Genomic DNA, 24,947 nt, shown 5'->3' on the forward strand with positions numbered 1-24,947 from the left:
CAGGAGGGCCGGGCCGGACCACCCGGCCCTGATGGCCCAGCACCGCCACCTCCTCCGCCGTGCCCGCGGAGCTGCCCGCGGGGCGCAGGAGCCGGGCGGAGCGGCGGGGCGGGGCTGCCGGCGGAAAGTGCTGAGTCACGGCCTGACGCGCCGCTGCCGTCACGTGCGGCGCTGGGCTCGGACCCGCCGCGCAGCGCGGCGCTCGGCGCAGATCGTTCCGAGCTCGTGCTGCGGTTCGCCGCTCGTTTCCGATCTCCCTCGCTACCCGGGGCCGGCATGGGGCTGCTGTCGCAGGGCTCGCCGCTGAGCTGGGAGGAGACGCGGCGGTACGCGGAGCACGTGCGGAAGCACGGCATCCTCCAGTTCCTCCACATCTACCGCGCGCTGCGCGATCGCCACAAGGACGTCCTCAAGTGGGGCGACGAGGTGAGTCCCCCCGGCGCGGACGCCCCGCGCGCTGCCCCGGCTTTGTTTCCCCGCCGGCGGTGCCGTAGCGCGGCCGCCCGGCGCTTCCCGGAGCGCTCTTCGCCCTGAGCGAAGCGCTCCGCCGCGCTCTCCAGGCTGCGCGCGCGGCCCCGTTCTCCCCCGCGGTCGGTGTGCGAGGGGCCGCGGGAGGCGGTCGTGCTGCCGCGGGCGGGCCCTGCGCGCTCGGCGGTCGGGACGGGCCTCGGCCGCACCGCGCGCGGAGTCCCGGACCGGCGGGGCAGGGAAGGGAAGGGAAGGGAAGGGAAGGCCGCCTGCGGGCTCTACTGGAGGCGGCCGCCGCGGGGCTGCCCTGCGCCTGCCTGGCGCGGAGCCTCTCGGCGCTGTCCGACTGTAAAGGCCTACGGGAGCCCGTCCGCCGCATCCGCGCTTTGTGCCACCGAGCTGCGCTTGGCGGCGGCCCCGGGCCTCTGGGAGCAGAGCCTGGCGCTTACAGGTGCTCGTTGCCGGTGGAAAACGCCGTTCTCCTGCACGGCAAGACCTCGTGTCCTCTGCGCGTTCTTCTGGCTGCTCGGGGGTTAGCGAGACAAACTGAAATGCTTGGATATATCTCTGTGTGACACTGGTGTTCCTGTGGCTGCTGCACGGCTGAGGCTGTGCTGGCAGCAAAGAGCCTCGCAAGTTGTAGGTTCAGGAGTAAAAATGGAACAGAGAGTAATTCTGTTACTCCAGCACTGAACTTGAGGGTTTCCTCATGAACCTTTAACAGAGGTGCCCGCTTCTAGTGTAAGTCAGCCTTGTGTTCTCAGGTATGGTTCCATATCCACAGTAGGTGAGGTAGATCTGCAGGCATGCTGGCCCAGCATCCCTCCCCAGGGACCCTCTCCCTGAGCTGCTACCACTGTCCAAGCTCAGGACCTGGCCTAAGCACCAGTCACTTGATCATATCTTAGCGTGGGCTGTTCTCACAGCAGCACTTCACAGCAATCCAGCAAGCTGTGGTTAAGGTGAGGCAAGCATTAGGAGGTGTGGAGGAACAGGTGAGCAACAGCAGCTGCTTGTTGTTGAGTGTGCATTGTTATGTTCAAGTCACTGGGTTCATCACCTAGCTGTGGTTTAGCAAATGATAGTAACCTCAGGTGTAGCAGCTTATCTTTATTCTGTACTGTACAATCTTTGTATTATGCAGCCTTAAGGCATGCATTAGCGTGTTGAGTTTGTGCCACTCTGCAGTTGTGCAAAGCAGAATCACGTCTGTGTAGCTTGCTGTGCTGTAGGCAGATAGTGTGGAAAGCAGTAAGTTTGTTTTCATATTTTTTTTCTTCCAATTTCTGGTTATTAGAAAGTGGACTCACACTTACACAGTCCAGCTGACAGCTGGGCAGTTATCACTAACTTGCCTTCTATGTGTTTTGACTCTCATGTATAAAGTCACAGCCTGAAGGTATGTTACTGTCTTGAAAACTCATGTAGACAGAAATCAAGGAGGATGACAGGCCTCAATGGTAGCAATGAAATCAGGATAAAGAAAATTACTTCTGTGTTAACAAGATGTTACTGAGATATAGTTTGGCAGAAGATACTTTTTTCAACTTTGTTTTTGAGGACTACTTGCGAGCAAAACCCAACTTCTGTAGCATACGAGTTTGTCTTTCACTGCAGACAGTGCAAGTATTGGGCACATTGCCCTAATCTCTCTAAAACTGTTGTGGGGAGGAAATATGATGGCTTTATACTCACTAGCAGACAACCTTAGTCTTGATCGTATTATTATGAGGGTTCTATCACACAGCATGTGCTGTAAGACTCCTTGAGAGAGCATTGGTGATCCTTTAGGATGCTTGTAACCTGCTGTAGACTCCAGTGGTGCCAGATGAAACTGCAGGGAGCCGTTGTGTGGCTGTCTGCCTCCTGCTGCCGGTCAAGAGCGCTAAGGAGAGGGGCTGACAGAACGGTGTGGTGGCACTTGATCAGAATGAAGCTGAGCAGCAACTGCAGCTCCCACTGCTGCTCTGTACTGTGACTACAGAACTGGAGAGGTCAAAGCATTGGCTCTGTTGCCTCTGAGACAGCCAGCTTCTTGCTTGCGGTGTTAGGAGAGCCAGGGTCTCTGCTGAACTGATGTTGGCTTTCTGAGGTCTGTTTTCTGGGGGCTTTGTTTTCTACGAGCATGAAGATTCTGTTTGAACTTTTTTTTGAAAAGAAAGATGTAGATATACTGCAGAATAAGACTTGCTTAAAAAAAAAAAATCTTTCTAAACATCTCTTTGAAGCCGTGTTTGCAGGTAAGTGTCCTTTGCCCCTTAATTGCCATTCTGCCTCATCTACTTTAAAACTCCCTGTTAATGCTTGGCATCTCATGGCTGTGGAAAATACAAAACATCAAACTGCCTCATTATCCATCATTAAACCTCTCTTTATGATCCTTGCCTTAATGCCTGTCTCACATTCTCCTGAGGTTTTCTTCCTTTTCTCCCCAGCAGCAATGCATGGTTAACCATGTGTTCTCAGAGAAAAGTCACTAGATTTTTTTTTTCTGTGTGCAGCAAATGCAAAAACTTTTAATTACTGTATATTAGCAGAGGTATCAGGCACTACATGAGACAACTGGATCGTGCTGCTAGAAGGATATTTGTGGTATCAAGAGTTTAAAAATTTTCTTTGAGAGTAAGACAAAACCTACTCCGTTGCTTCCCACCTTTCCTGCTGAAAGCTGTCTTGTGTGCTAGTGTGCTGTGCAGTGCCTCTGCTCTGCTGTTTGCATTCCTCTAGCTGACAGCTGTTGCTTAAATTTCACTTTGCAGCTTAATGTGGACATTTGGATCAGACAAGTGGAATGAGTGGCTCTTGGCTAGGCTCAGTTCCATCACTTTGTGCTGCGTGGGCATGTGTGTGTGCAGAGTAACAGCATCTCATGCAGATCTGCATATGTGGATACACATTCATTAGTACTTACGTGTGATAATTCAAGTTTTTTGCCATCTGTTTCATCCCTGAATGGGACAGGTTGATGTTCTGCAGGCTGAATGCCTGTCTGGGCTGGGAAAATGATGCAAGCAAGAAGAGCTGGAAGAGGGAAGTTGAAGGAGCAAAAACCTGTAAAGAGTATATGAAAGTGTTTGGAGGGAGATCCCCTCAGAAGAAAAGCTGTTGAGAGCAAGGGTGAGCAACACATGATGGTTTTGTTTGGAAGTACATGCAAGTTAGATGGCATCTGGCTTGTCTTGCTTAAAGAAATTGGACATAACCATTTCTTCATTGTTTGAGTCTTGCTGCTGTCAGTGTTAGGCCATAAAGCACACTGTGCATCTTCAGTTGTTGTTTTTGTGCTGACAGGGACTAATTTTAAAGACGTGAATTTTACTATATTTGGTACTGAATTATATGAGACACTATGAAACGTGTAGCATACTGCTTGCAAGTAGTCTTGCAGGTAGTCTTCCTGACTTCATTCTGTTGTGGCTTTTCTTTCGTTTACTGCATAATGTTGCTTTCTCAGTCTTTTACCTTCTTTTGGTCTGTTTTCTTTTCCTATTTTTACTTTTGATTTACTCTTTTAAAATTATACCTTGTAAATTGAGAATGGAAATGAACATTTTCTGCTCAGCACTTCTTAATGCAGGCAGCAAAGCATCCTTTCTCTGAAGGTGCTGGAAGAGAAGTCAGAGGGTTTTTGGCAAAGTGACTCGCAAGGTGTTACTTCTGAGGAGAAGATCTCTAAAGTTTTCTGCTTTTTCTTGATAAAAACCCGGACTGTAAAAAGAACTCCTCATCCTTTTGAATAATTCTTCTCAAGGACCTAGCTACAGTATTAATGTCTTGCTGCAGTTCATGGCTTTTGTTTTTTCCAGACAGGAACAGCACAGTGCTGGGATCAGTGACGCTGCACCAGAGCCTACAGAATTTCAGGCTGGTAAAGCCATCGCTACAGCTGAAGGAAATGAATTTGGGTTCAGATGCACGTGGTTTGAGGCTCCTGTTTAATATTTGTAACTTATTTAAAACCAGAGACAAAGTCTAGGGCATTTTTTTAACAATGATTAATCTAGCTCATCTGCTGTATAAAGTAAGTGTCGTTCCTGTCTCTGAAACATGCAACTGAAGTTTTGGTCACTACTGCTCTAAAAGACTGCAGAGGCCCAGTGAGAGACATGCAAGGAGGTACTCAGATACAGGCCCTCTACTGGACTCTCTCCAGCAGATGCCTGTCTTTTTTATACTGGGGAGTCCAGAACCAGACACAATGCTCCAGGTGAGGCCTCACCAGGGCACAGCACAGGGGAAGGATCACCTCCCTTGACCTGCTGGCCCACTCCTTTTAATGCATCCCAGGATCCCATTGGCCTTCTTGGCCACCAGGGCACACTGCTGGCTCACGGCCAGCCAGTCAGAAAGCTAATGGAACAGAAAAGCAGCAGATGTAAAGCAGTTATCTTAGAAGGACAAAGGTTAGATATCCTGTGGCATAGGAACTAAGATGGACGCCTATGTGGATGACAAGTAAGCAGTTTCTTAAGGCTTTTATTTGCAAAACTCCACATGCTGCAAGATGTCCATCCCTCTGTCCAAACCACATAGACAATTTTCAGGTGGCTCATTGGGTTTCTTTAACATTCGTCTGCAACTTTCTAATTAGCTTTTTACTGTATATGTTGTAAGCAAAAAGAGCAATAAATTGCTTTTGTATTTTCCTGGCTATCAGTAATAGATTTTCCTTTTAAGAAAAACAAATAGCCAGGTCTTAATCTGAGGAGCTCATAATCTCACTTTGTTCAAAATGCTCTGCAGAAATTACTTTAAAGCTTTTCATGAACTCTTGTGCTCGCAATAACACCAATGTATTATCACCTTAAAAAAGGGTTGTTGTTTTTTTTTTTGTTTTAACATTTGAGCTCATGTTGCTTTAAGACAATCAGCTGTAGTCTCCCCCTCCCCCCACGAAATTCCCCCAAACAATGCATTTTTCAATTTCTCTCATGCAGAAATTCCTCATGATGGCTCCCTGCCAGATGCAGTGTGTCTGGATGCATCTGAATGGTAGTTGTCTTAATCAATGCGCTTGCCTGCTTGCCGTGTGAGGAGAGGCAGCACTCAGGAATGATTGGGTTATATGTCACGTGTCTGCCTGTTCATACTTCCCCTCTGAGCTTTGACTAAATAAAGGGACAGTGGCATTATTTGTTTACAGGTAGTTGTGTTTCCTTTGTATTTTCATAGCTGCACTTGCTGTTTATTAGGGTAGTGTTCCTGGGGTATGAACTTAATACTGCTTGAAAGCTTTGAATGTTTGAGTACACTAATGAATATACTAATGAATGCAAATATATCTCCTTAAATCTTGATTTGAACAAGGTAGGTGCCCTTGAAGAGTCATCTTGTTTATTCCTTCCCTGGTTGGTTTGGCTGACAGTTGTGAAACTACACTTCTGCCCTGCTTTAATCCTTGTATCACAACTGTAGCTGTTAGCCTCCTTGCTGATTAATTATTCGCTTCAGCTGCTTCCTTCTCAGATCTTCTGTGACCAAATTGCAAGACTTGCTCAAGCTGTAGTGTAGCAGCTGTGAGCCATTGTGGTTGGGTGTGCTGAGAATGCAGCAGTGCAGAGCTCGCAGCTCTGTCCAGTCCTGCTGGAAATAGTGCGCACCTTCCCTCAGACTGCTCACGTGTGGTAGGTGCTGATCTGTTTCCTTATAAAACATGGTGCGTCTCTGCAGTGCTCTACAGACACCGTGGGAAATGGATCCGGTGGCTCTTTCTGTGGAAATTGCTGTGTATAACTTTCTTTATACCTGGTGGTTGCTGCCGTGGTCTTGCCTGCATTACCTCCTCGGCTTAAAACAGATGGGACTGCAGAAGAGATGAGCAAACAAACAGGAAGAGAAATGCAAGGTACCTAATATTCAGAAGACTTGAGCTGTTAGGCTGAGGAAATATGTGGGAGCCTAGATTTGGAGAGAGAACACAGGTCTGAGGGAAGTTTAGCTCCAGGGCTCCCAGAAGTTGTGCTGGGATTTGAGAAGCTCCTCCTAACTGCTGCTGCAGAAAAATAATAAAACAAAAAGCTCAAACACAAAGATTTGTACATCCTGGTGTTTTCTTTACCCTAAACTGTTAGGAAAGCAGAAGCGATTCTCAATTCTTTCTATCTCAGCAAGTAAAAAATACAGGTACAAGTCCTTTGCCTCACATTATGCTTTCAGTTTTCTTTATTTAAACTGTGTATCAGTTTGGAGTTGCTCCCATAAAGATTCTTAGTCTAATCCTACAGGTATTTGGCTGTGTTATACTGAGTGTTTCATCAAATAGTTTATAGTTGGTTGCTTTTTCTAAAGCTAATTTTGTAGTTCATGGAGAATGTTTTGGAGGGCTTTTTTGTTTGTTTGTCTTCTCTAAACAAGCCATAATTTGTAATAAATAGTGATTGGGGCCCCACAGTATGCATTGATCTCCTCCTCCACGATCACAGATTCAAATAAAAGGAGTTTTAATTATCTGCTGCTTGTATATTTCAGATAGAGAAATATTCTGTTCAGTTAACTTCCTCCCTTGCGTGGATGTCAAATGAATTGCCATCATCTTGTCATGGAATTACCATCTATTGTTTCAGCGTAATTCCTCTTTTGCTACCGACTTGTTCTTCTTGCTGTGCAGAGGTGTTATCTCAGTTAATGGTATTGGAAGGGCTGAGTAGGAGGGATGGGTACTGGAAAGGGGTTTTCTTCATCTTTTCTCTCCCTATCTTTGTGATACTAGAGGCAGTGTAGAAGCTTGTGGCGTCTTGTTTAACAGTTGAAGAAATTATCTATTACTAGTCTACAAAAATTTCTAGCCTGTGAGAATTAGAAAATACAGCTGTGCCAGAAAGACTTGTGCTTTTTTGTTTTAAATCTAAAAATTAATGAGTATCTTAAATTTGTCATTGGAGAAATGTGACACTAACATCATCTTAGTCTTTTATAGTATTACCTCAGATGTGACCCAGTTCAACCGCTGAAGAGGAGATGCTTTGTTCTCTGATGTGTCCACGTCTTGTACCAGGGAGGAATGCAAATAGTTACAACCTCTAGTTTTGAGTAGCCCAGCTTCCTGGTGTGTGCAACACAGGACATCCTCTCGTCATGTTAAATCACGTGCAAAAAAAGATTTTTTTTTTTTATTTTTTTTATTTTTTTTTGCAAACCTGATGTCAACAAGTGGGAGGGGAGCAGGCAGGAAGCCTTAGCTGGGTCTGTCTTGCCTCTACATTTTCTGCAGCTACGTCTGCTTCTGCATCTTCATCTTTTGTGCGGTACGGAATGCTTCAGCTTTGTACTCTCAGTGTAATAAACATCAGTGACACTGGGTTTTTTTTGTTACTGTTCTTTAAGAGCACAATTGCTGTAGGTTGATTTTGTGTAGAGTTGCAGACTGCTTATTGGATTAGCTGCTCCGAAGGTGCTTGATCAAAATTATGCATTTTAGGAAATACATTTGAGTAACAAACTTAAATAAATAAGAAGTATTTTAATGGCAGAAAATAGGGATTGCAGTCCCATGAGCCTGGCTGCGCTTTGTGTTGTGTGAGTGATCTCAGGGCTTGCTGAGAAATGGGGGCACCGGCTTCATCTGCGATGCCAGAGTTGTTTTCCTCCCAAGTTCTCTCCCTCAGGACTTGGACTCTCCTCTGTGGGCCTGCAAACCTTTCAATTAAATGTTATGAGCTGCTTATTACTGTGCCTGTTTTATGACAGCAATGGTGAGAAAGTAACTCCATTAAAAAAACAGCACATGTATCACGAGTACTTACGGGAAAAGCAGAATTTTCTGTGTTAACACTGTAGACCTGCAGTAGAGCTTTTTAATGGGCAGTCAGATTATTAAACCTTTGTTCCTCTGTAGATTGTCATTTTAATGAAATGTGGCATTTTAATGATGCAGTAAGTGACCAATAAATGTTCTAAGGAATTACATCTTTTGCCACAATGGAGCTTAATAACTAGTGAAAAGAGCTTGGGTTTTTTGTTTGTTTGAGGCTATTGGGAATAAAGGTTAACTTTAAATGTGTGCATAAATATGTGAGGCATACTACATGAAAAGACTGTAGATGTTTTTGTGGCTTCTGGGAACAGAAAACAAAAGTCTGGAGACCTTGTTCGGTACTTAGGAAGAGATTGCTTTTTCTTTTTTTTTTTTTTTTTTTTTTTTTTTTTTTTTTTTTTTTTTTTTTTTTTTTTTTTTTTTTTTAAAGCTCCAGGCCAAGGGGGAAGTATGAATCCAGAGGCAGCTACTGAACTGGCATTAAGGCAATTCAAGTAATTGCTCCAAATACTCATGTCAGTGGTTGCCCAGTGAAGGCACTGCTAGGGAAAAAAACATCAGTAAGGTTGTCTTCGAGGAAGAGTGGTGGTCTGTGAGTCATCCCAGGCTGTTCTGTGTCTCCCATGACTCATCTGTGTCAGTTTATTAGCCTGGGTAGAGAAGTCCAGGGAAAAGGTGAATGCAGAGGTTGTTTTTCCCCAGGAGGAAAGAGCAAGGCAGAGAGTATGCAAACTTACCCTTTCCTCTCAAAACTTTTTCTGTACATTCTATTATTATTCTATTCTTATGTATATTCTGTATACATAATTCTTTCAAAATTATTTCATAGAATCGTACAATCACCAAGGTTGGAAAAGACCTAAAGATCATCCAGTCCAACCGTTCACCTATTCCCAATAGCTCCCACTAAACCATGTCCCTCAGCACAACATCCAGTCTTTCCCTCTGTTGTATAATCTCAGCCTCTTCAGCACCTTATTTCTGAGTTTACCAACGTGCAAGTCTGGATGCTTCCATGAATATTTATATACAGAAATTGCTCATGGCAAATACACTGTACATTAAAGGCATCTGTCAAACGCTCCGGAGCGGGGCTTTGGCACTCAAATATCAACCAGGCTTTGGTCTTGGTGTACTTAGCATAACAGTATTACGTTGAGTGCCCTAAGAAGGGGACTGATAGTGGAAAATTGGCCCCTGCCAAGGCGTGTGTTTGTACACCGATACTCGTTGGACGCGCATCAATTCTTGTTTCTGCAAACTGCTGCTGAAACTTTGCTTGACTTCTGTGTCTTAAAACTGAAGTGGTATGCTTTGTGAAGAAAGAATACATGTAATTAATAAAAGTACATGAACTGTAGCATGCAGTTTCAGACATGCTTGCCCATTTCCAAAAAACAATTAGCTTCAGCATTGCTGCTGGGCAAGTCCAGTAACAGCTACTTGGCTTCTTGTGTAGGAAGAGGTTTGGCTCCTTCCCAGCTAAGGCTGGTTTGCAGTCTTGCCTGCAGTCGAATCTACAGAGGCAGCATGAAAGAACTTTGAAAAGTTTTAACGTTTCTCCAGCAGGCAGCTGTAAGAAGTAAACCTGACAAATGAAGCAACTGTGTTCTAGGAACTGTCCTGCCAGCAAGGTGCCCCAGGCCCAGGAGCACAGCCACCAAGTGAGGGGTGGGGCTGTCCTGGGCTGTTTTACCTCCAGCACTGTGCGGGCTTTAGGTGCCGTAATAGAAGAGAGCATGGAACAGTTTGACAGTGTCAAAAGGAGGGCTGTGAAGATGGTGAAGGGTCTGGAGGACAAGATGTATGAGGGGCACAGAGGCCCCTTACTGTGTTCAGAGCAGGCAGTGCGTGGGGGGCATCATGGCGGGTGCATCTCTTCACAGGGAGCAGCGGGGCGGTGCTGAGCTGTGCTCTCTGCTGACAGCGATGGCCCTGGGGAACAGCATGGGTCTGTGTCAGGCGAGGATTCCTCGCCAGTTTGTAGTTCTGTTTCCCAGTGATCTGTCCTCAGCATTTCTGCAAGGTGAACATACCCTTCTTGGTCAGAAGGTTTTGTGTATTGGAACTGTGTTGTGCACCCCACTGCAGGGAGGAGCCTTTGGTCTTCACTGGTATCTTCATACTGTGCATTCCAGATGGGGAAGAGAGACATGTTCTGCTTTAGAGAAGGAACACCACCTGAGTGCATGAATCTATGGTGTCTGCCTTTCTTACAGCAGCAGAGTGCGCTTCTCTAGTAGACCTAAGTAATGCTTCTTAGCTATGTGCCTTAGTTATTTGGCCTAGTGTGTATTTTGCTGCTCACTTGGTAGGCTAGTTAAAACTAGGGAGAAAAGAGAACTGCAAGAGTTTGTCAAAGTAAGTTTGAGGTGAAACTCACACAATTGACTTTCATTCAGACTCAAAGCAGTTACAGACGTGCTGATGCTTTCAGTTTGGCCACGACTCTGAATATTTTTGTGGATAAAAAACAAGACAAGTCTGTGAATGAAGAGTTCAAGTTAAATGTAAAAGTGTGTGAACTGTGAATTTGTTTCTCTTTTTTAGCTGTAGGCTAAATCTTTTGATGAGCTTAAATTAAATTCTTTCAGAATGCCCATTCAGTCAGTCTGTGTGTTGGCAAGATATTCTGTAGCAACTTCTAATTGTTGGCAGCTGTCTGAAGTTCTTCTTTCTCATTAATTTTAATGCCAGATCTTCTGTGTGTTAAGACAGCTTTGAAGATTTAGTCAGTGTTTCTGGGGGCAAGAGTAGCAGTTGTTTCTAAAGCTAGGTGCGTAAATGGCATGTATTCACTGCTGTACTCAGATCATGAAACGTGGTTTCCTTCTTACTGCCTTCTTAACTTAATGCTGCTTTACATTCTTCTGGTTTATTTTCTTTTGTGACGCTTCTAAACTGTATATAATATAGTTCATAAAGAGCAGCAGTATTGTCACTACCAGATTATTGTAGGTAAATTACAATAGGGTTTTTTAAGATAGGAGGCTAATCACAGGAATGTATTTATACACAGTGACAAATGTTGGCCTTTTGGCGTCTCTGAAGTACAGCTGCAATTCTTTCACCCTTTTTCTGTTCTCAGTCCCTCCTGAAGGGTGCCATAAGGGCAGTGTGGAGGCCAGGTGCACAGGAGGCTTGAAGACAGGTCTGTGACTAGGTATTATAAGTTGAACTGTGCACTTAAGTACCTCTGATAGGTTAGGAGTGAAGGTAAGTTGGCTGAAGCTTTTCCAAAGCAGGAGGTGGTGTTGACTGTGGTAGGAACCCAGGAAGTGTGAAAGAAATCCCTTTGTATGGCCACTAATAGTGAGTCAGGTATCACTTGATAAAAACTAAATCAATGCTTGAGTGCATTCCAGTTGGCTGTTGTCTTATCTTGAGCAGATTATTGTGGCATAATGCACACAAACCACAGAGAAACTCTGTGTTGCACAGAAACTAGAAATCATTATTTATCTTTAGGGGATTAAGATTTGATCTTGCAAAGTATTGAGAACATGCCTAATTGCTTGATGAGTCCCTCCAGGATTTGTGTATAATCAGATTCTATAGAATTACAGACGTTCTCAGATAATTCTGGTTTAGATTTAATCATAAACCCTGGCAGAGTATTACATTCATTGTCACTGTAGCTAGCAACAACTCTCCTATGAATGCCAAAGTAACCAAAGACTAGGAAGCTCACACATCCATTTAGTGTGATGGGAAACACTCCACAGGCTTTCCTGTGCTTTGCCAGACTGTTTTCCCAGATGCATCTCTGTATAAGAAGAGGTTGTTACCAGTTTGTACACTGGCACTTCAGAATCAGTGCTTTGTGTGAATCTCCTGGCACTGAGGTAGAGTTGTTCAGAAAGTACGTCTGGGTAAATCGTGGTCAGAAATCATAACTAAGTGCAAATGCTGGTAAATTCTACCTGTGGAAGTATAGTTTGAATTTATAACTAGAACTGGATGTTTGCATTACATTAGTTGTGAAGGACTTGGTTTAAGAGCTGTGAACACAAAGCATTGTGTATCAGTGCTGGTCCAATCAGGACTTTTTGAAGCCATTACCCTTGTGATGCATTTCCATCCATGACTTCTGATTTTACTTGGCAAGTAAAGCATCCCCTTTCAAATAAATGTCAGAAAATAGAGTTGTGTCAGTAAGGGTTGAAGGGTTATAATGTCCAGGCAGCTGTCAGGGTGCTCTGCTTGGTAGTGCACTGCAAGTCTGTGAAGGAATTTTGGTAGCAAACATGCATCAAGATTAGAAAGTTTGAAATGAGTGTTCTGAGTGTTCAGGCAATCTGGTAGGCAAACCGTTTCCTTCAGACCTTTGGCACAGCACTGGAGTTGCTTTCAGCAGCAGCTTGAGGGATTGAGGTCTCTGCGTGCATGGCATAGGAGCGAGTGAGGGGGGCAGCCGGGAATAGAGGCAGGCGGAGGTCCTGAAGCACAGCGAGATGAGGTTAGGAAGGCAGGGAGGGAAGAGAGGCTGTGAAAGAGAAGCTGAAGCAAGCCCCCTGTGCTGTACTAAGAGCTGCATTTATAGCAGCCTGATGGCTGTTTGTTACAACTGTGGACTTCCCATAGTGTAAATGAGACTCTGTTGCACCACCCTTGATAACCAGTCACTTGTTGGAACTATAAATGGATGTCCTGTTTGTAGAATGAGGGCTTTTTGTTTTTATCAGCTGCAGAGACTAACCTGTGGGATGACAGACGTTTGTGGTTAGCAGTTTGCGTGGGGTTTTAGCTTTACAAAGCCAGAATCTTTCTCTGAAGTGTCTGCGGTCAGAAAAAAAAAAAAAAGTCAAATTTCAAGAAACTTCAGTTGATCTGAAGATGAAATAAGCATGCAGCTATCTTCTCCAGTGTTGTTTACCATATTCATAGGTAGCTATGGTTTTTTTTAAGCTTCTGTTCAGTGTGAAATTTGACATCTCTTTATGCTTGATGCTTGAAATCATGTGCCAGTGAGAGTTTGTGTATGAAGAAAACTCTACCACTAACTGCTTATTTTCTTTTTATTACTTACAAGGTTGAGTATATGTTAGTAAAATTTGACCATGAGAATAAGAAAGTACGCTTAGTGCTGAGTGGCGAAGAAGTTCTTCAGACGCTGCAAGACAAGGGAGAGAAGATAAACCCCAAGTAAGTAGCTGTTTCCTGTTGCTTTTTTTTCCTCTTCTTGTGATGTTGTACAGGATTTTGTACAACTGATTTAACTTGAAGTCTGCTTTTTGTAATGCAGTAAGTCACAGGTATCAATATTCACAGATTCCAGTGGGATGCAAGCGGTGAAAGATTTTGAGTGCATCTGCAGGTTTTCCATGGACCTTTGATTTTAGACCGTGTAAAAACAAAGGACGTAATGATGAGCATACAGAAGTTTCAGTTTTAGGTATTTGTTTTGTCTTGCTCTGGTTTTGTGGTCATGTGTACGGAGTGCCTGCATACCAGAGCTTCCTGCCCAGTGGAGCGCGTGCGCTCTCAGTGCATCCCTGACTGCAGGAGCAGATGAGGTCTGTTGAAGGGAGCTGTCATCTTTGGAAGCGCTGTCCCATTTTTGATAGATTTAGAAAGATAGACATAAAATGGCAGGGCAGTTCTTTTCCATCCTCTGCTCTCCTGTGGAATTTGCAACAGTAATTAGATCATATTTCCACTTAAGCTAGCCATAGAACTGCAGTTCTATGCAGCTTTCTAATTGGTTGCAACAGATCTTTGTTTCCCAAGCAGAGAAACGAGATCAGAGATAGCAAAGTGTTTTGACTGAAAAGAGCTAGCACTTAGAGGAAGCTAGAAAAACTGCTGTGGTGATGAAAGGTCTTTGTGCCCCAGGCGCCTTAACCTATGTCATCCAGAAAGGCTTGCCTGTTTTTGCTTCTCAGTAGAGGGACCAGAATGCCAGCAAGAAGAAATACCTCTGTATTTAAGTCTTTTGCTTGAAACCACTGCTATGTGAAAGAACAGCAAGGAAATGCTGCTTGTCTTTGGACTCTGTGGAGGTGGCTTGTCAAGAAAGCAAGCTGTTTTTCAGGGTGATTGCTGGTGTCTTAAACTTCATTTCATTTCTTAACCTGATAAATTCATGATATCTGACCAGGTTTCCATTAGCAGCAGAAAGAAGAAATAGGGCATAACTTCCTTGCTTTGTGCTGTGGCAAGTTAAAACCCCAAGAAACAAAAGATTGAGATATACTGAAGGCGGTTGCAAGATGACATTAAGCAGATTCTGCTTGCTGCATTATGCAACAAACTTTCTAGCACAAAACTGTGCTTTAACTTCTTTTAGCTGTCTCCTAGTGGTGGGATCCATTGGAATGTACATTATGGTACTCCATCAAATAATCAGCTTTAGGAGATTTTTCTTTCAAGTTGCATTTGTCTGAAACACGTGCTAATAATCCATCTTCTGTAAAGTTGTAGAAGTATTTAAATAAGGCTGTTTGTGTTAAAGCCACCCAACACTCTGGCGACCAGAATATGGAAGCTATATGATTGAAGGCACACCTGGGCAGCCATACGGGGGAACCATGTCTGAATTCAACACTGTTCAAGACAACATGAGGAAAAGGAGGCAAGAAGCTGCTTCTGTGCTGAAAGAAAATGAGGCTATTTGCACTGTGACGTCTTTTCCAAGGTGAGATTGCTGTTTCAGATGTGTAATGCTGAATTTCCTTTCCTCCTTATTCTACTTAAATGCTTTTTCATAGAATCATAGAATGGCCTGGGTTGAAAAGGACCACAATGGTTATCTAGTTTCAGCCCCCATGCAGTGTGCAAGGTTGCCAATCACTAAACCAGGCTGCCCAGAGCCACGTCCTAAGCTGTACAGTTAAATTGAGCAAAATATGACTCAATTAACAGTCTTGCTTTCTATAACTTTTTATTGCTGTGAGTCAGAAATAAATGAATGTCTTCTGTACTTCTAGGTTGCTTCTAATTTATGATGATTTTGCAATAGAATGTCTGATTATTCATAACATAAAGTATTGTACGTAGAATAGCCTGCAGTATTGGATTGGTATGGCACATCATACACAAAAGGCTTCTCTCTGTTTATTTTCCAAGCTTTGATGTTTATAAATAGCATTTGTAAAATGTGGCTAACCTGACCTGTTCTTTTTTTTTCATACTACTTATTCACTGAAGCACACACATCCTTCCTTTTAAGGCTTTGAACACGATAGAAGAAGAATGTGATTATCATTACAAAATGAAGATTTAAAATTGTATAATCCTGTATTTACCAAATCTAGAAAGCAGTACACCTCTCCTGAGTTCCCAAAGGGTACATTTCTTTATTTGTCTTTCATTGTGAAGAGACTCTTGATGAAATGCATTCAGAATGTGCTTCATTGCCTAGGAGAAACTGTATTTTGTGACCTTCCTTTCAAACACGGTTCTAAAGGAGGATTTAGTGTGTTAGTTCTGGTCAGCCGAATAAATGAAAATAGTTAGGCTGAAAGCAGTGGGGTTCATTGGTTGGTCGGCTGCTTTTTTTTGCTCAGCTGTTTTTAGAAGTGAAAAAAGTTTTGCATTAGAATAGAAGCATTTGGGTTTACCACCTGGCTTCTTGTGTAGTACGGAATGAAATGGCCCTGAATTCTTACTGAGTGTGTGTACACCACAGAATGTAACTTAGCAGCAAGTATCAGGTATGAAAATGCCATCATGTATTCTACCTGAAGAACTCTGTGTTGATAAAATGCACTTCCTCTATATGAGAACTGTACTAGACATGATGGCTTAAATAAAGTCCAGTAGTTCAGTATATTACAGAATTGCATTTTGCCCTGCAACATAATGAAAAGATGATGTCAGTGAATATCGTATACGAAGATTTCAGAGCTAGTCTTGCAATTAATAAAGGGAAAGAGAGGGACTCATCACCTTGTAGATACAGACAGTTTTTATGTGACTGTAGAAGCAATACATAAGACTTAAGCGAACACCAGTGAATAATAAAATGTGCAGTCTACGTGTGATTTATGTTTGGAATGATTCTTAGCTTCATCCATCAGGATTTGTTCTCCCTAGATTATATACTTCCTTGTTACTGCCTTATGCTGTCTTGCCATTCCAAGTCTCTATTTGTTTAACTGTAATCCTGCTAACTTAGCTTATGAGATTTTTTTTCTGTTGTTATTACAACCTCTACAGTAGCATACAAATGTGTCTGTTGATGTGCATATAGCATAGAAAAAAATCTGTGCATCTGAAAAGAAAGAAAATGTTAGAAGGAAGACCAAGAGTAGGCTTGTTCAGATTAATTCAGTTAAAATAAATTGCTTAAATGTTAAAACAACAAAAATAACGCTAACTTAGAAGCTAACTGACTATCCCAGCTTTTAAATTTGTGAGCCCTTGTTGCTGGAGCAGAAAACTTTTCTTTCTGGACTGGAGCGATGCAATTACAGCGTTCTTTCTGATTCATCATGTAAGCGATAAAGTTGGATTTAAATGTGGGACAGCTTGGATACTTAGCTAAGAAGAAAGCAGTAGTGAAATATGTGTTGAACATAAGTCATTTTTACAGGAATATGAATATCCTTATTGGTATTTTGAGTAACTTGATTATAACTGTTTTCATATAGCCAAATATTGGAGTCTTTCTGGGTAATTCTGGCTTTATTTATTTACTCTGCAGTATGGAGGAATTAATGTTATGCAGCTTTACTTTATTTGGCTCAGCGGGTATTGAAAAGCTACTTATTCTTGTTTCAGATGGTTCTTAAACTTGCAAGGAGGACTCCAAAGCAAAAGACTTTATTTTGATTTTCTTTATCATCTCTCAGCATTTTATGCCTAATAGGTGTATCTTTTCCTTGCTTACTATTGTTTCTCCCATTTTGAGGATTCTTCAAAGTTCCAAAATCACAAGTTGTGACAAGCTTTTAAAAATCTTTTCATTCCTTCGTATACCAGAATTCTTATCTTAGGTCATCTGACACTTTTAAAATCAGTCTGTTTTCTTAACGACTTGGACTCTCACTGTTGTATTTCACAGGTTAGGGTGTCCTGGATTTACGCTGCCAGAATATAAGCCAACGCCAGTAGAAGGAGGAGCTTCAAAATCCCTCTTCTTTCCAGATGAAGCCATCAATAAACATCCTAGATTTAGGTAAGAGTATTTGGGGAGTGTGAATGGGAAGCCAGATGTTTTTCTTCACTGAATTATTACAGGCATACCTTCGAAAGAAAGCTACTTGGCTACATGTATTCCAGGGTCTTGGACAGAGATGTTGTGATGCCGTGTGTTTTTTATCAGTGACTTTAAGTAAACTGTTAAGCTCAAGGGATTTCATATAGTAGTTTCATGACATTATCAGACAAATGGTGTTGATTTGGTTCCTGCAAAATTGTTTCCAGTTAGAAATCCTGTGGTTAACCACTTTTCTCACTGTTAATCCAGCTCTTGTTCAGGTATGTTGCAGTGCATTTTATGTCAGCAACATCACGGTGTACTGAACTTAGCCAGGTTCACCCAAAGTGGAGCAGAGTGTCAAACAACTTGTATGGTCCAGGAAGGGGTTTGAGCATAGGGTGAGACTTCAGAGAATCAAATATGTCATTTAAAAACTAAGCAGTACCTTTTCACTCACCCTTGTTCTCTTCAGGTCAGCAGCCCATTACTTCTGCCCATCAGTCCCTCAAAATAGGACTGACTTCAGTGAAGAAAAATTCAGTTTAGAGTCTGCTATAGTCCGTAAAGCAGGGAAAGAAGATCTCAAAAGAAAGGCTCAAAGCAAACAGGAAGCTTATATTCTGAAGTATTGAATATTAATGAGAAATTAACTGTGAAACTATATATTCTTATCTCAGTACGCTGACCAGAAACATTCGGCACCGAAGAGGAGAGAAGGTTGTCATAAATGTACCGAGTGAGTGAATCCAATGTATCGTTTCTTCTTTTTCAAATTCAGTGTTCAGTCTGTTACTCTGGGTTACTGAATATCTGTGTTCTCCACACAGTCTTTAAAGATAAGAATACACCATCACCGTTTATAGAAACATTTCCTAATGATGATGGAGAAGCAGCAAAAGCAGCGAAACCAGACTTTATATATATGGACGCTATGGGGTTTGGAATGGGCAACTGCTGTCTTCAGGTAAATACATCTACTTTTGAGATGTAACTGAATGTCATCTTTCCTAAACTGTTTGTTTGTTTGTTTGTTTTTTAAGTTACCTTATGTCTCATTGCTGTAGCTTAATGTAGTTGATGCGATTTCAGTGTGGCAAAAGGGGAAGTAAAATAACAGTTTTGTGTGTGACAGTGCCTTCTTAAAATGCAGATTTGTTTGCCTGCTCTGTGTCTATTTTCTGCAAATTTTCAATGGTAATTTGATATTTTGCTGAAAGGATTTGCTTGAACTGGCCACATCCCTGTCACGAACCTTCTCCTGAAACTCTGTTTTTCAAGTGTGAAAGATCTTCTGTTGTCTTCTTCCTTCAGGCGTATCCAAAGAGCCTGGTGGAAATGCAAACTGAACTGCCTAGTAGAAATATGATTTGGTTAGGTTTTTTTTTTGGCTATTCACCATGTATTTTTTTTCTCTTCCCAATTCTTAGAACAGTAAAAACAAAGAGTGACGAGGTCATTGGAGCACCTTTAAGAAATTAATAGCTCTTTTCTGTATATATTTCTTTACAAACAGCTTTAACTCCTGCATACAAATTTCCTCATTAATGCATATTTTTAGCTACCTATCAAGAAGCTACCTTCTCACTTCTTACACCATGAGCTACCAAATCTACGTGGGCAGCTGCCTCCTGTTCCTGCTTAATGAGGGACATACTGCTGCTTTTATTTCCTCTGTTAATACATTCCCTCTTTCTAATTTTCTTTTATTCATTTGCTGGACTCAAAGTGTCCAGTTTAAATCCAAGTGTTGTTTTCTTTAATTCTTTCAATCTGGGTTTTTTTTGTAGTTTTGTTTGTTTGCGTCAGTGTTTCTCTTTCACAGTAGCCCAGTGGGGATGATGTCTTAGGCAGCAATGATGTATTTGACTGTTGTTAAAATCTGCCTGTTGCCAGCACTGGCAGCTTGTAAGCAGGGTGAGGAATAGGGTTGTGTTCTGTCTCCAGGGGATTAAAGGAAATTCCCCTATTGTTTCACCGCACTGGCAGAAATGACCACATTCAAAACGCTTCTGTTTGAGGCTAAGAAAGTTAAAAAGATGAACAGATAAATACTGTTTTGGACAACAGCTGAGCATGATTACTTGTTGCTGTAGGTAAACTAGGGAGAATGTGATGAAATAGTGAAATGTGTCTGAAGTAAACACATGCAATATTATATTATATGCAGCCTCTTTTGTGCCAGCTCTTTTTATGATGCAAGACCAACAAAGAAATCCAGCCTCTGCTTTCAGTCACTGTTTGAACTTTAAAAAAAAAAGTTAATCTCTGTTTATAGAACACAGTTTTGCTTTTTATCAAGCTTAAATTCAGTACTCTTGTTATTGTCAAAAGGAGAATGAAAACAAAGTTGTCGGGTGCTGTAAGCAGCTGCTTATGTGTTAGCTGTTAATTCCTTACAACCGAGACCAAGCACTGTTAATTCCTTATAACGTGCTCCCTGCTTGTTTTCTGTAGTTTGTGGTGTAGACTTTGTCTTTTTCTCACCACACACATAGAATACAACTTGATTTGAGGTATTTTTGGGGTCAGAAAGTGTCCTGATCAGCTCACTTGGGATCATTTGCATGGGCACTGTCCCCTGTGAGCAACAAGGCATAGTGCTGTGCTCCTGCCCTTGTTTAGGCTTCATGCACTGAGCCTGAGATGTTCTGGATGTTTTTTGAATCTTGCTCACAGGTGGGAAGGGCTTCAGTGGCAGGTTAGGAATCTGTGCCTTTGTTGGAGATTTTAATGGTCTGTGGTCAAGGATAATTGTATTCAACTGATGTTATTCAGGCCAGTATCACCAGTGATGGTGATTCAGAGTTGAAGCAGGTTACATAAGGTCAGGATAGGATTCATTCCAACCTAAATTACTCTGTGATTTGTGAATGTGTAAACTCCGAAGAAGGAAACAGAGGCTTTTAATCTGTTTATCAACTTTTAACAGTATTGAGGTGACTGGGCCCTCTCTGTGTTTCTGAAGTGCATGGAGTGGTGGTTTGAGAACTCTGGGGAGTAAAATCAGTTAGAAATGCATCAGAGCAGCATTTGATGCTGCTCTGAGCAAATTTCACCAAAATTGCAAAGAAATGATAGTTTCTGGGGACTTTTGTGGTACAGCTTCCACGTCAGTAACGGTAAATAATATTTCATCTTGTGTTGTGTTCATTTTCATGTTGTGTCCTGGCCTCCAATGCAGGCAAAACTGTTCTTTCAAAAAAAGTTACAGTAAACAAATATTTTTTCCCAGATGCGGGATCAAACACAAACATACTGAAGGCAGTTCTTTAGAACAGGAATTGAAACAGGATTGGCTGTCACATAAAGCAAATTTTACATCTACATCTGACTGTCGTTTTAAGTGAGTAGGTTCCTGGTGTGGTTCCTGAATGCACATTATCAACCCACGTGTGTTGTACATGTTAATTCAGTTGTCTTTGGTTCTGGCAAGTGTTTGTGTGTCTGGCTTCAGAGCTGAGGTGTTGTCATCTGAAGTGTTTTAATAAACATGGAGAGTGTGGGGAAGGAAGCTTGTAATACAGATGCTGCTGGTAGATGAGGCAAAAGTTTGTCCAAGTGTCTTGAAAGAAAAAGCACGTAAACTTCTGATATTAAGATTCTTCTACAGTTTTGTAGGCTCTGATTCCAGGAAGATTATGCTTGCACTAAGATTATAGAAACTGTAATAGCAACTGTCCTTCCTTCATTAGGTAACATTCCAGGCTTGCAGCATTTCTGAAGCAAGATATCTGTATGATCAACTAGCTACAATCTGTCCCATTGTGGTGAGTAATGCACTTCTGTCACATCACATCCTCGTTGTATGAAAGCCACCACATGTGAAAAATAAAATCTGAATTAAGACCTTAAATGCTAGCTACAAATTTAATATTCTGGGTAAAATGTTGATTTCTCTTACTATGCTATCACAGCAACAGTGTCATTCGTTTAATGTCCAAATATATTTAATGAATGTGAGCTATCACTTTGGAGTGTTTGAAAGAGAAGCATGTGATACCACAGAGCTTATGTCTCTAACTTTACCCTGCTAAACACATGAAAAATAATTCTGTTGAATACTTCTTGAAGTGCATTGGGGGAAGCTTTTCATGGAAAATAGCTGAAGTCACTCCTCGAGCAATTCGTAAATTTTTGGCTTTGGTCTGTTTCACTTACATCTGTCCCTTTGTAAGAGTGTAGAAGCAAGTATTGTAATAAAATTAATATTGGCCTATTTTGGATAGTGAACACTCTGTGTTCACCTACTCTGAGTGAGATGTATTGCAGCTTTGCTGCTGAAGTGCCTGCCAAATAAAAATAAAAAGATTGCTGGGTGAATTTCATGAGTGCAGAAGCACCGTATTTGCTGATCTTGTTATGAAATTTCTTCTTCTTCATCAACTTTCTGTTCCTTAAATGCTGAGGTAGTAAGTATGGAGAACATTAGGTGCCACTTCAGAAATGCTGACATTTAATGCAGGCATTTTATGGGGATAGGAGTTGAGAGACTTTGTGGTATGGGCTTTGTCTGCGTGCTAAACTGAAATGTGTACTTCATGCACGTTTCCCTTTCCTGTGGGATTAAGGCACTGGTTTTGGTTCCTTGGCCTGTACTTCTGTTTTCATGTTAGGCTGTTTTCTTTCAGATGGCCTTGAGTGCTGCATCTCCGTTCTACAGAGGCTATGTGTCCGATATTGATTGTCGCTGGGGAGTAATATCTGCATCTGTGGATGATCGAACGCGAGAAGAGAGGGGGCTGGAGGTAAGTGATATGGGTAGGAGGCATCTGCTGTTCTTCAGAGAAAAATGTTAAACTTTCATCGATACCAAATTCTGCTTGTGGTCATCAGAGTCCCTGATGGGGGAATTTGACAGTTGTTGTGGTAAATACAGAAGAGATTGTGTAAGCAGTCATGTTGGTTGTACAGCTTACAGAAGCAAATACCTTTTCAGTTAGGTATGGAATTCCAGTTAAACTCCTCTTTTGCTCCTCCACAGCTTACTAAAATTGTCCGTGTTTAAATTTTCCATTCTGTGCTTAGGCCCAAAAGGCAGAAATTGGTTTGAGTTAAATAGCAGGTGATGCTGAGTAATCCAGTAATGTAAACTGGAGCTACATGAAGGGAGCAATTGCCAGAACTTCAGGAATTTCTGTAAGAATTAATTGGCATCTGAGACACATAAGAAAAAAGTCTACTTGAAATACTTCTTTAGCTTTAAACCCAGTTTAAGACTATTTCTAGCAATGTGTGTGTAATAAACTGCATCAGTATGTGTTGGAACAGGTACAATAATGCTTTCCAGATAGTTGGGGTAATGTTGATTACATCAGGAAAATGTTTCCATTTAAGATTCATGCTTTTGATGATTTTGAGGCTGTAGGGATTTTTAAAACAGCGTAATAATTCTGACATAAGTGTCATTAGTGAGCAAAACTTAGGTAACATTGTTAACAAGCTGTTAAAATATTGTATTCTTAAATTATATAGCCACTGAAGAACAACCATTATAGAATCAGTAAATCCAGATATGATTCCATAGACAGTTATCTATCTGAATGTGGTGAGAAATACAATGACATTGATTTGACAATAGACAAAGATATCTACGAGCACCTAATAAAGGAAGGTAAGTGATTGCTTCATTATGAGCAGGTTTAGAATTGTGCTTGCACTGTATGGGGATATTTTAGTTTTTGTTTCAATCATTGTGATTTCCTGAGAGTGACTCCTTTTCAGAAAGTACCTATGCACCGTGACCTTAAGAGTAAAAAATACATATATTTGTGCAAGAAACTGTCCCTAATTCCAGCATGAGAAGCTTAGTGAATTGTGTACTAATCTTTTACTTTCGTGGAGAGACAGAACTGCTTTAGGAAACGTGACACAGAGGCACATCAGAAAACAGAAATGGCAGCCACACCATCCAACTGCCACTTCCAAAGAAGACCTTGTTCTTTTTTACTCTTTAATCATTTCCTTCCTTCCCAAAATCATCATTTTGACTTTAACAGGATGTGGTGGGTTGAGGTAGTATTGCAGAGTTGGATTTTTTTCACTTTAGGTTCTTGTAAAACAAATCATTTCTTAGAGCCTCCTTTGCTGCATTTGAATTGTTTCTCTGAATTTTCATTTTGTAGGTATTGACCACCTTTTGGCACAGCATATTGCACACTTGTTTATTCGAGACCCATTGACTTTGTTTGAGGAGAAAATACATCTAGATGATGCAAATGAATCCGACCATTTTGAGGTTGTGTCTGATTTAGAGGAATTTAATAAATATCTGTGTACAATTTCTCTTTCTTTATAGTACTGCTTAGTTGAAGGATGGTTATATTGGCTAAGAATATTCTTTTTCCTGACTTCTTCATTTCAGATAGTTTTTTAGCATATGACTTTGCAGTTATAAGCATGTATTTCTGTTTAATCATTTACTTAGAAGAAAATGGTACCTTATATTTTAAATGCAACAAAATTAAAGGGCACAAACCAGTTGTGTATGTAATTGATATGGGGAATTGCCTTTTTTGTATGACTTCCTGAAAGCTCGTTTGCATGGCATCTCTTCTGCATGTGTCTCTCTTACACAAACTAATGAAAATCTGTATAGCATAGCTATTATTTTGTAATCATAGTATGGTATTTTTACTCATTTTTACATTTGGATGTATCAGTCCCTTAGGAAAAGACCTGTTTCATCTCAGCTCAGCCTAGTATCTCATGTAATCCTCAAATAAAATAGTATAAGAAAGTATAGCAGAGTTGCTTAGAGGATGAATAGTTGTATTATGCTTTTTAGAGAGTCATCACTCAATTTGGAACTATTTCTCTGTTAATTTGAGCTTCTTTTGGGGAGTTATTAAGACGGTTCGTTTTGCTTTGATTGTCTTACATAATGATGCGTATCTTAACTGCAACAGATAATTTCTTGTGCTTTGCAGAACATTCAGTCTACAAACTGGCAGACAATGAGATTTAAACCACCCCCTCCAAATTCAGATATAGGATGGAGAGTGGAATTCAGGCCTATGGAGGTAAGGAGGGAGTCAATTTGCACAAAAATCCATTTACTTTTAAGTGGGAAAGTACTAGACGTGCTGCCATTCAGTATCAGACCCTTGTTACTTGTGTTTTCTTCCCTCTGAGTTGCTAGATGCAAATGAAGTGGACAGCAGTGTTTAATCAGACATGAACTGTGGAATGTAACTGACAGGAGAATCCACTGTAGCACAGCAAAGCATGCTAATGGATTTGGGGTGACAGGGAAATGAATTAGGCTTGTACTAAAGCTTCTGCAAACAAAGACCTGTTTAGTTTCCAGGGACCTTACTTCTCCGTGCTGTTATTGGTGCTGAACAATTCCGCTGTCACTGTTTTGTGTTTTACAAGTGCTTTTATTTTATAGCTGTCTGATTTGAGTCCCTTAAGTAGGAGTTTAAAAGCCATAATGCATTTCTAATTACACAGAGCCTGTAGGTACAGGTTATTAGGTAGCCTTTTGGAACACAAGTGCGCTTTGGCATTGGTTTAAAGGGTTGAACTTGAAGTGTCCACACTGTGTTGTGCACTTGAAGGCACGATCATTCCAGCACGTAC

General features: G+C 41.6%; 1 protein-coding gene across 1 annotated transcript in view; it reads left to right on the forward strand.

Moving 5' to 3' along the window:
• Positions 1-276: 276 nt before the first annotated feature.
• The window catches only part of GCLC (glutamate-cysteine ligase catalytic subunit), a gene marked incomplete at both ends in the record, with an annotated part of 30,767 nt that continues 6,096 nt past the window's right edge, over positions 277-24,947 (forward strand). The window contains 11 exons of the mRNA XM_079532969.1: positions 277-426; positions 13,254-13,366; positions 14,676-14,858; positions 17,229-17,342; positions 18,044-18,102; positions 18,194-18,330; positions 21,059-21,133; positions 21,995-22,111; positions 22,839-22,977; positions 23,489-23,601; positions 24,293-24,385. Coding sequence (XP_079389095.1) covers positions 277-426; positions 13,254-13,366; positions 14,676-14,858; positions 17,229-17,342; positions 18,044-18,102; positions 18,194-18,330; positions 21,059-21,133; positions 21,995-22,111; positions 22,839-22,977; positions 23,489-23,601; positions 24,293-24,385 — 1,293 coding nt within the window. The remainder of the gene's footprint in view (positions 427-13,253; positions 13,367-14,675; positions 14,859-17,228; positions 17,343-18,043; positions 18,103-18,193; positions 18,331-21,058; positions 21,134-21,994; positions 22,112-22,838; positions 22,978-23,488; positions 23,602-24,292; positions 24,386-24,947) is intronic.

Source organism: Tetrao urogallus (assembly GCF_951394365.1).
Source record: "Tetrao urogallus genome assembly, chromosome: 2".
NCBI classification, from domain to species: domain Eukaryota; kingdom Metazoa; phylum Chordata; class Aves; order Galliformes; family Phasianidae; genus Tetrao; species Tetrao urogallus.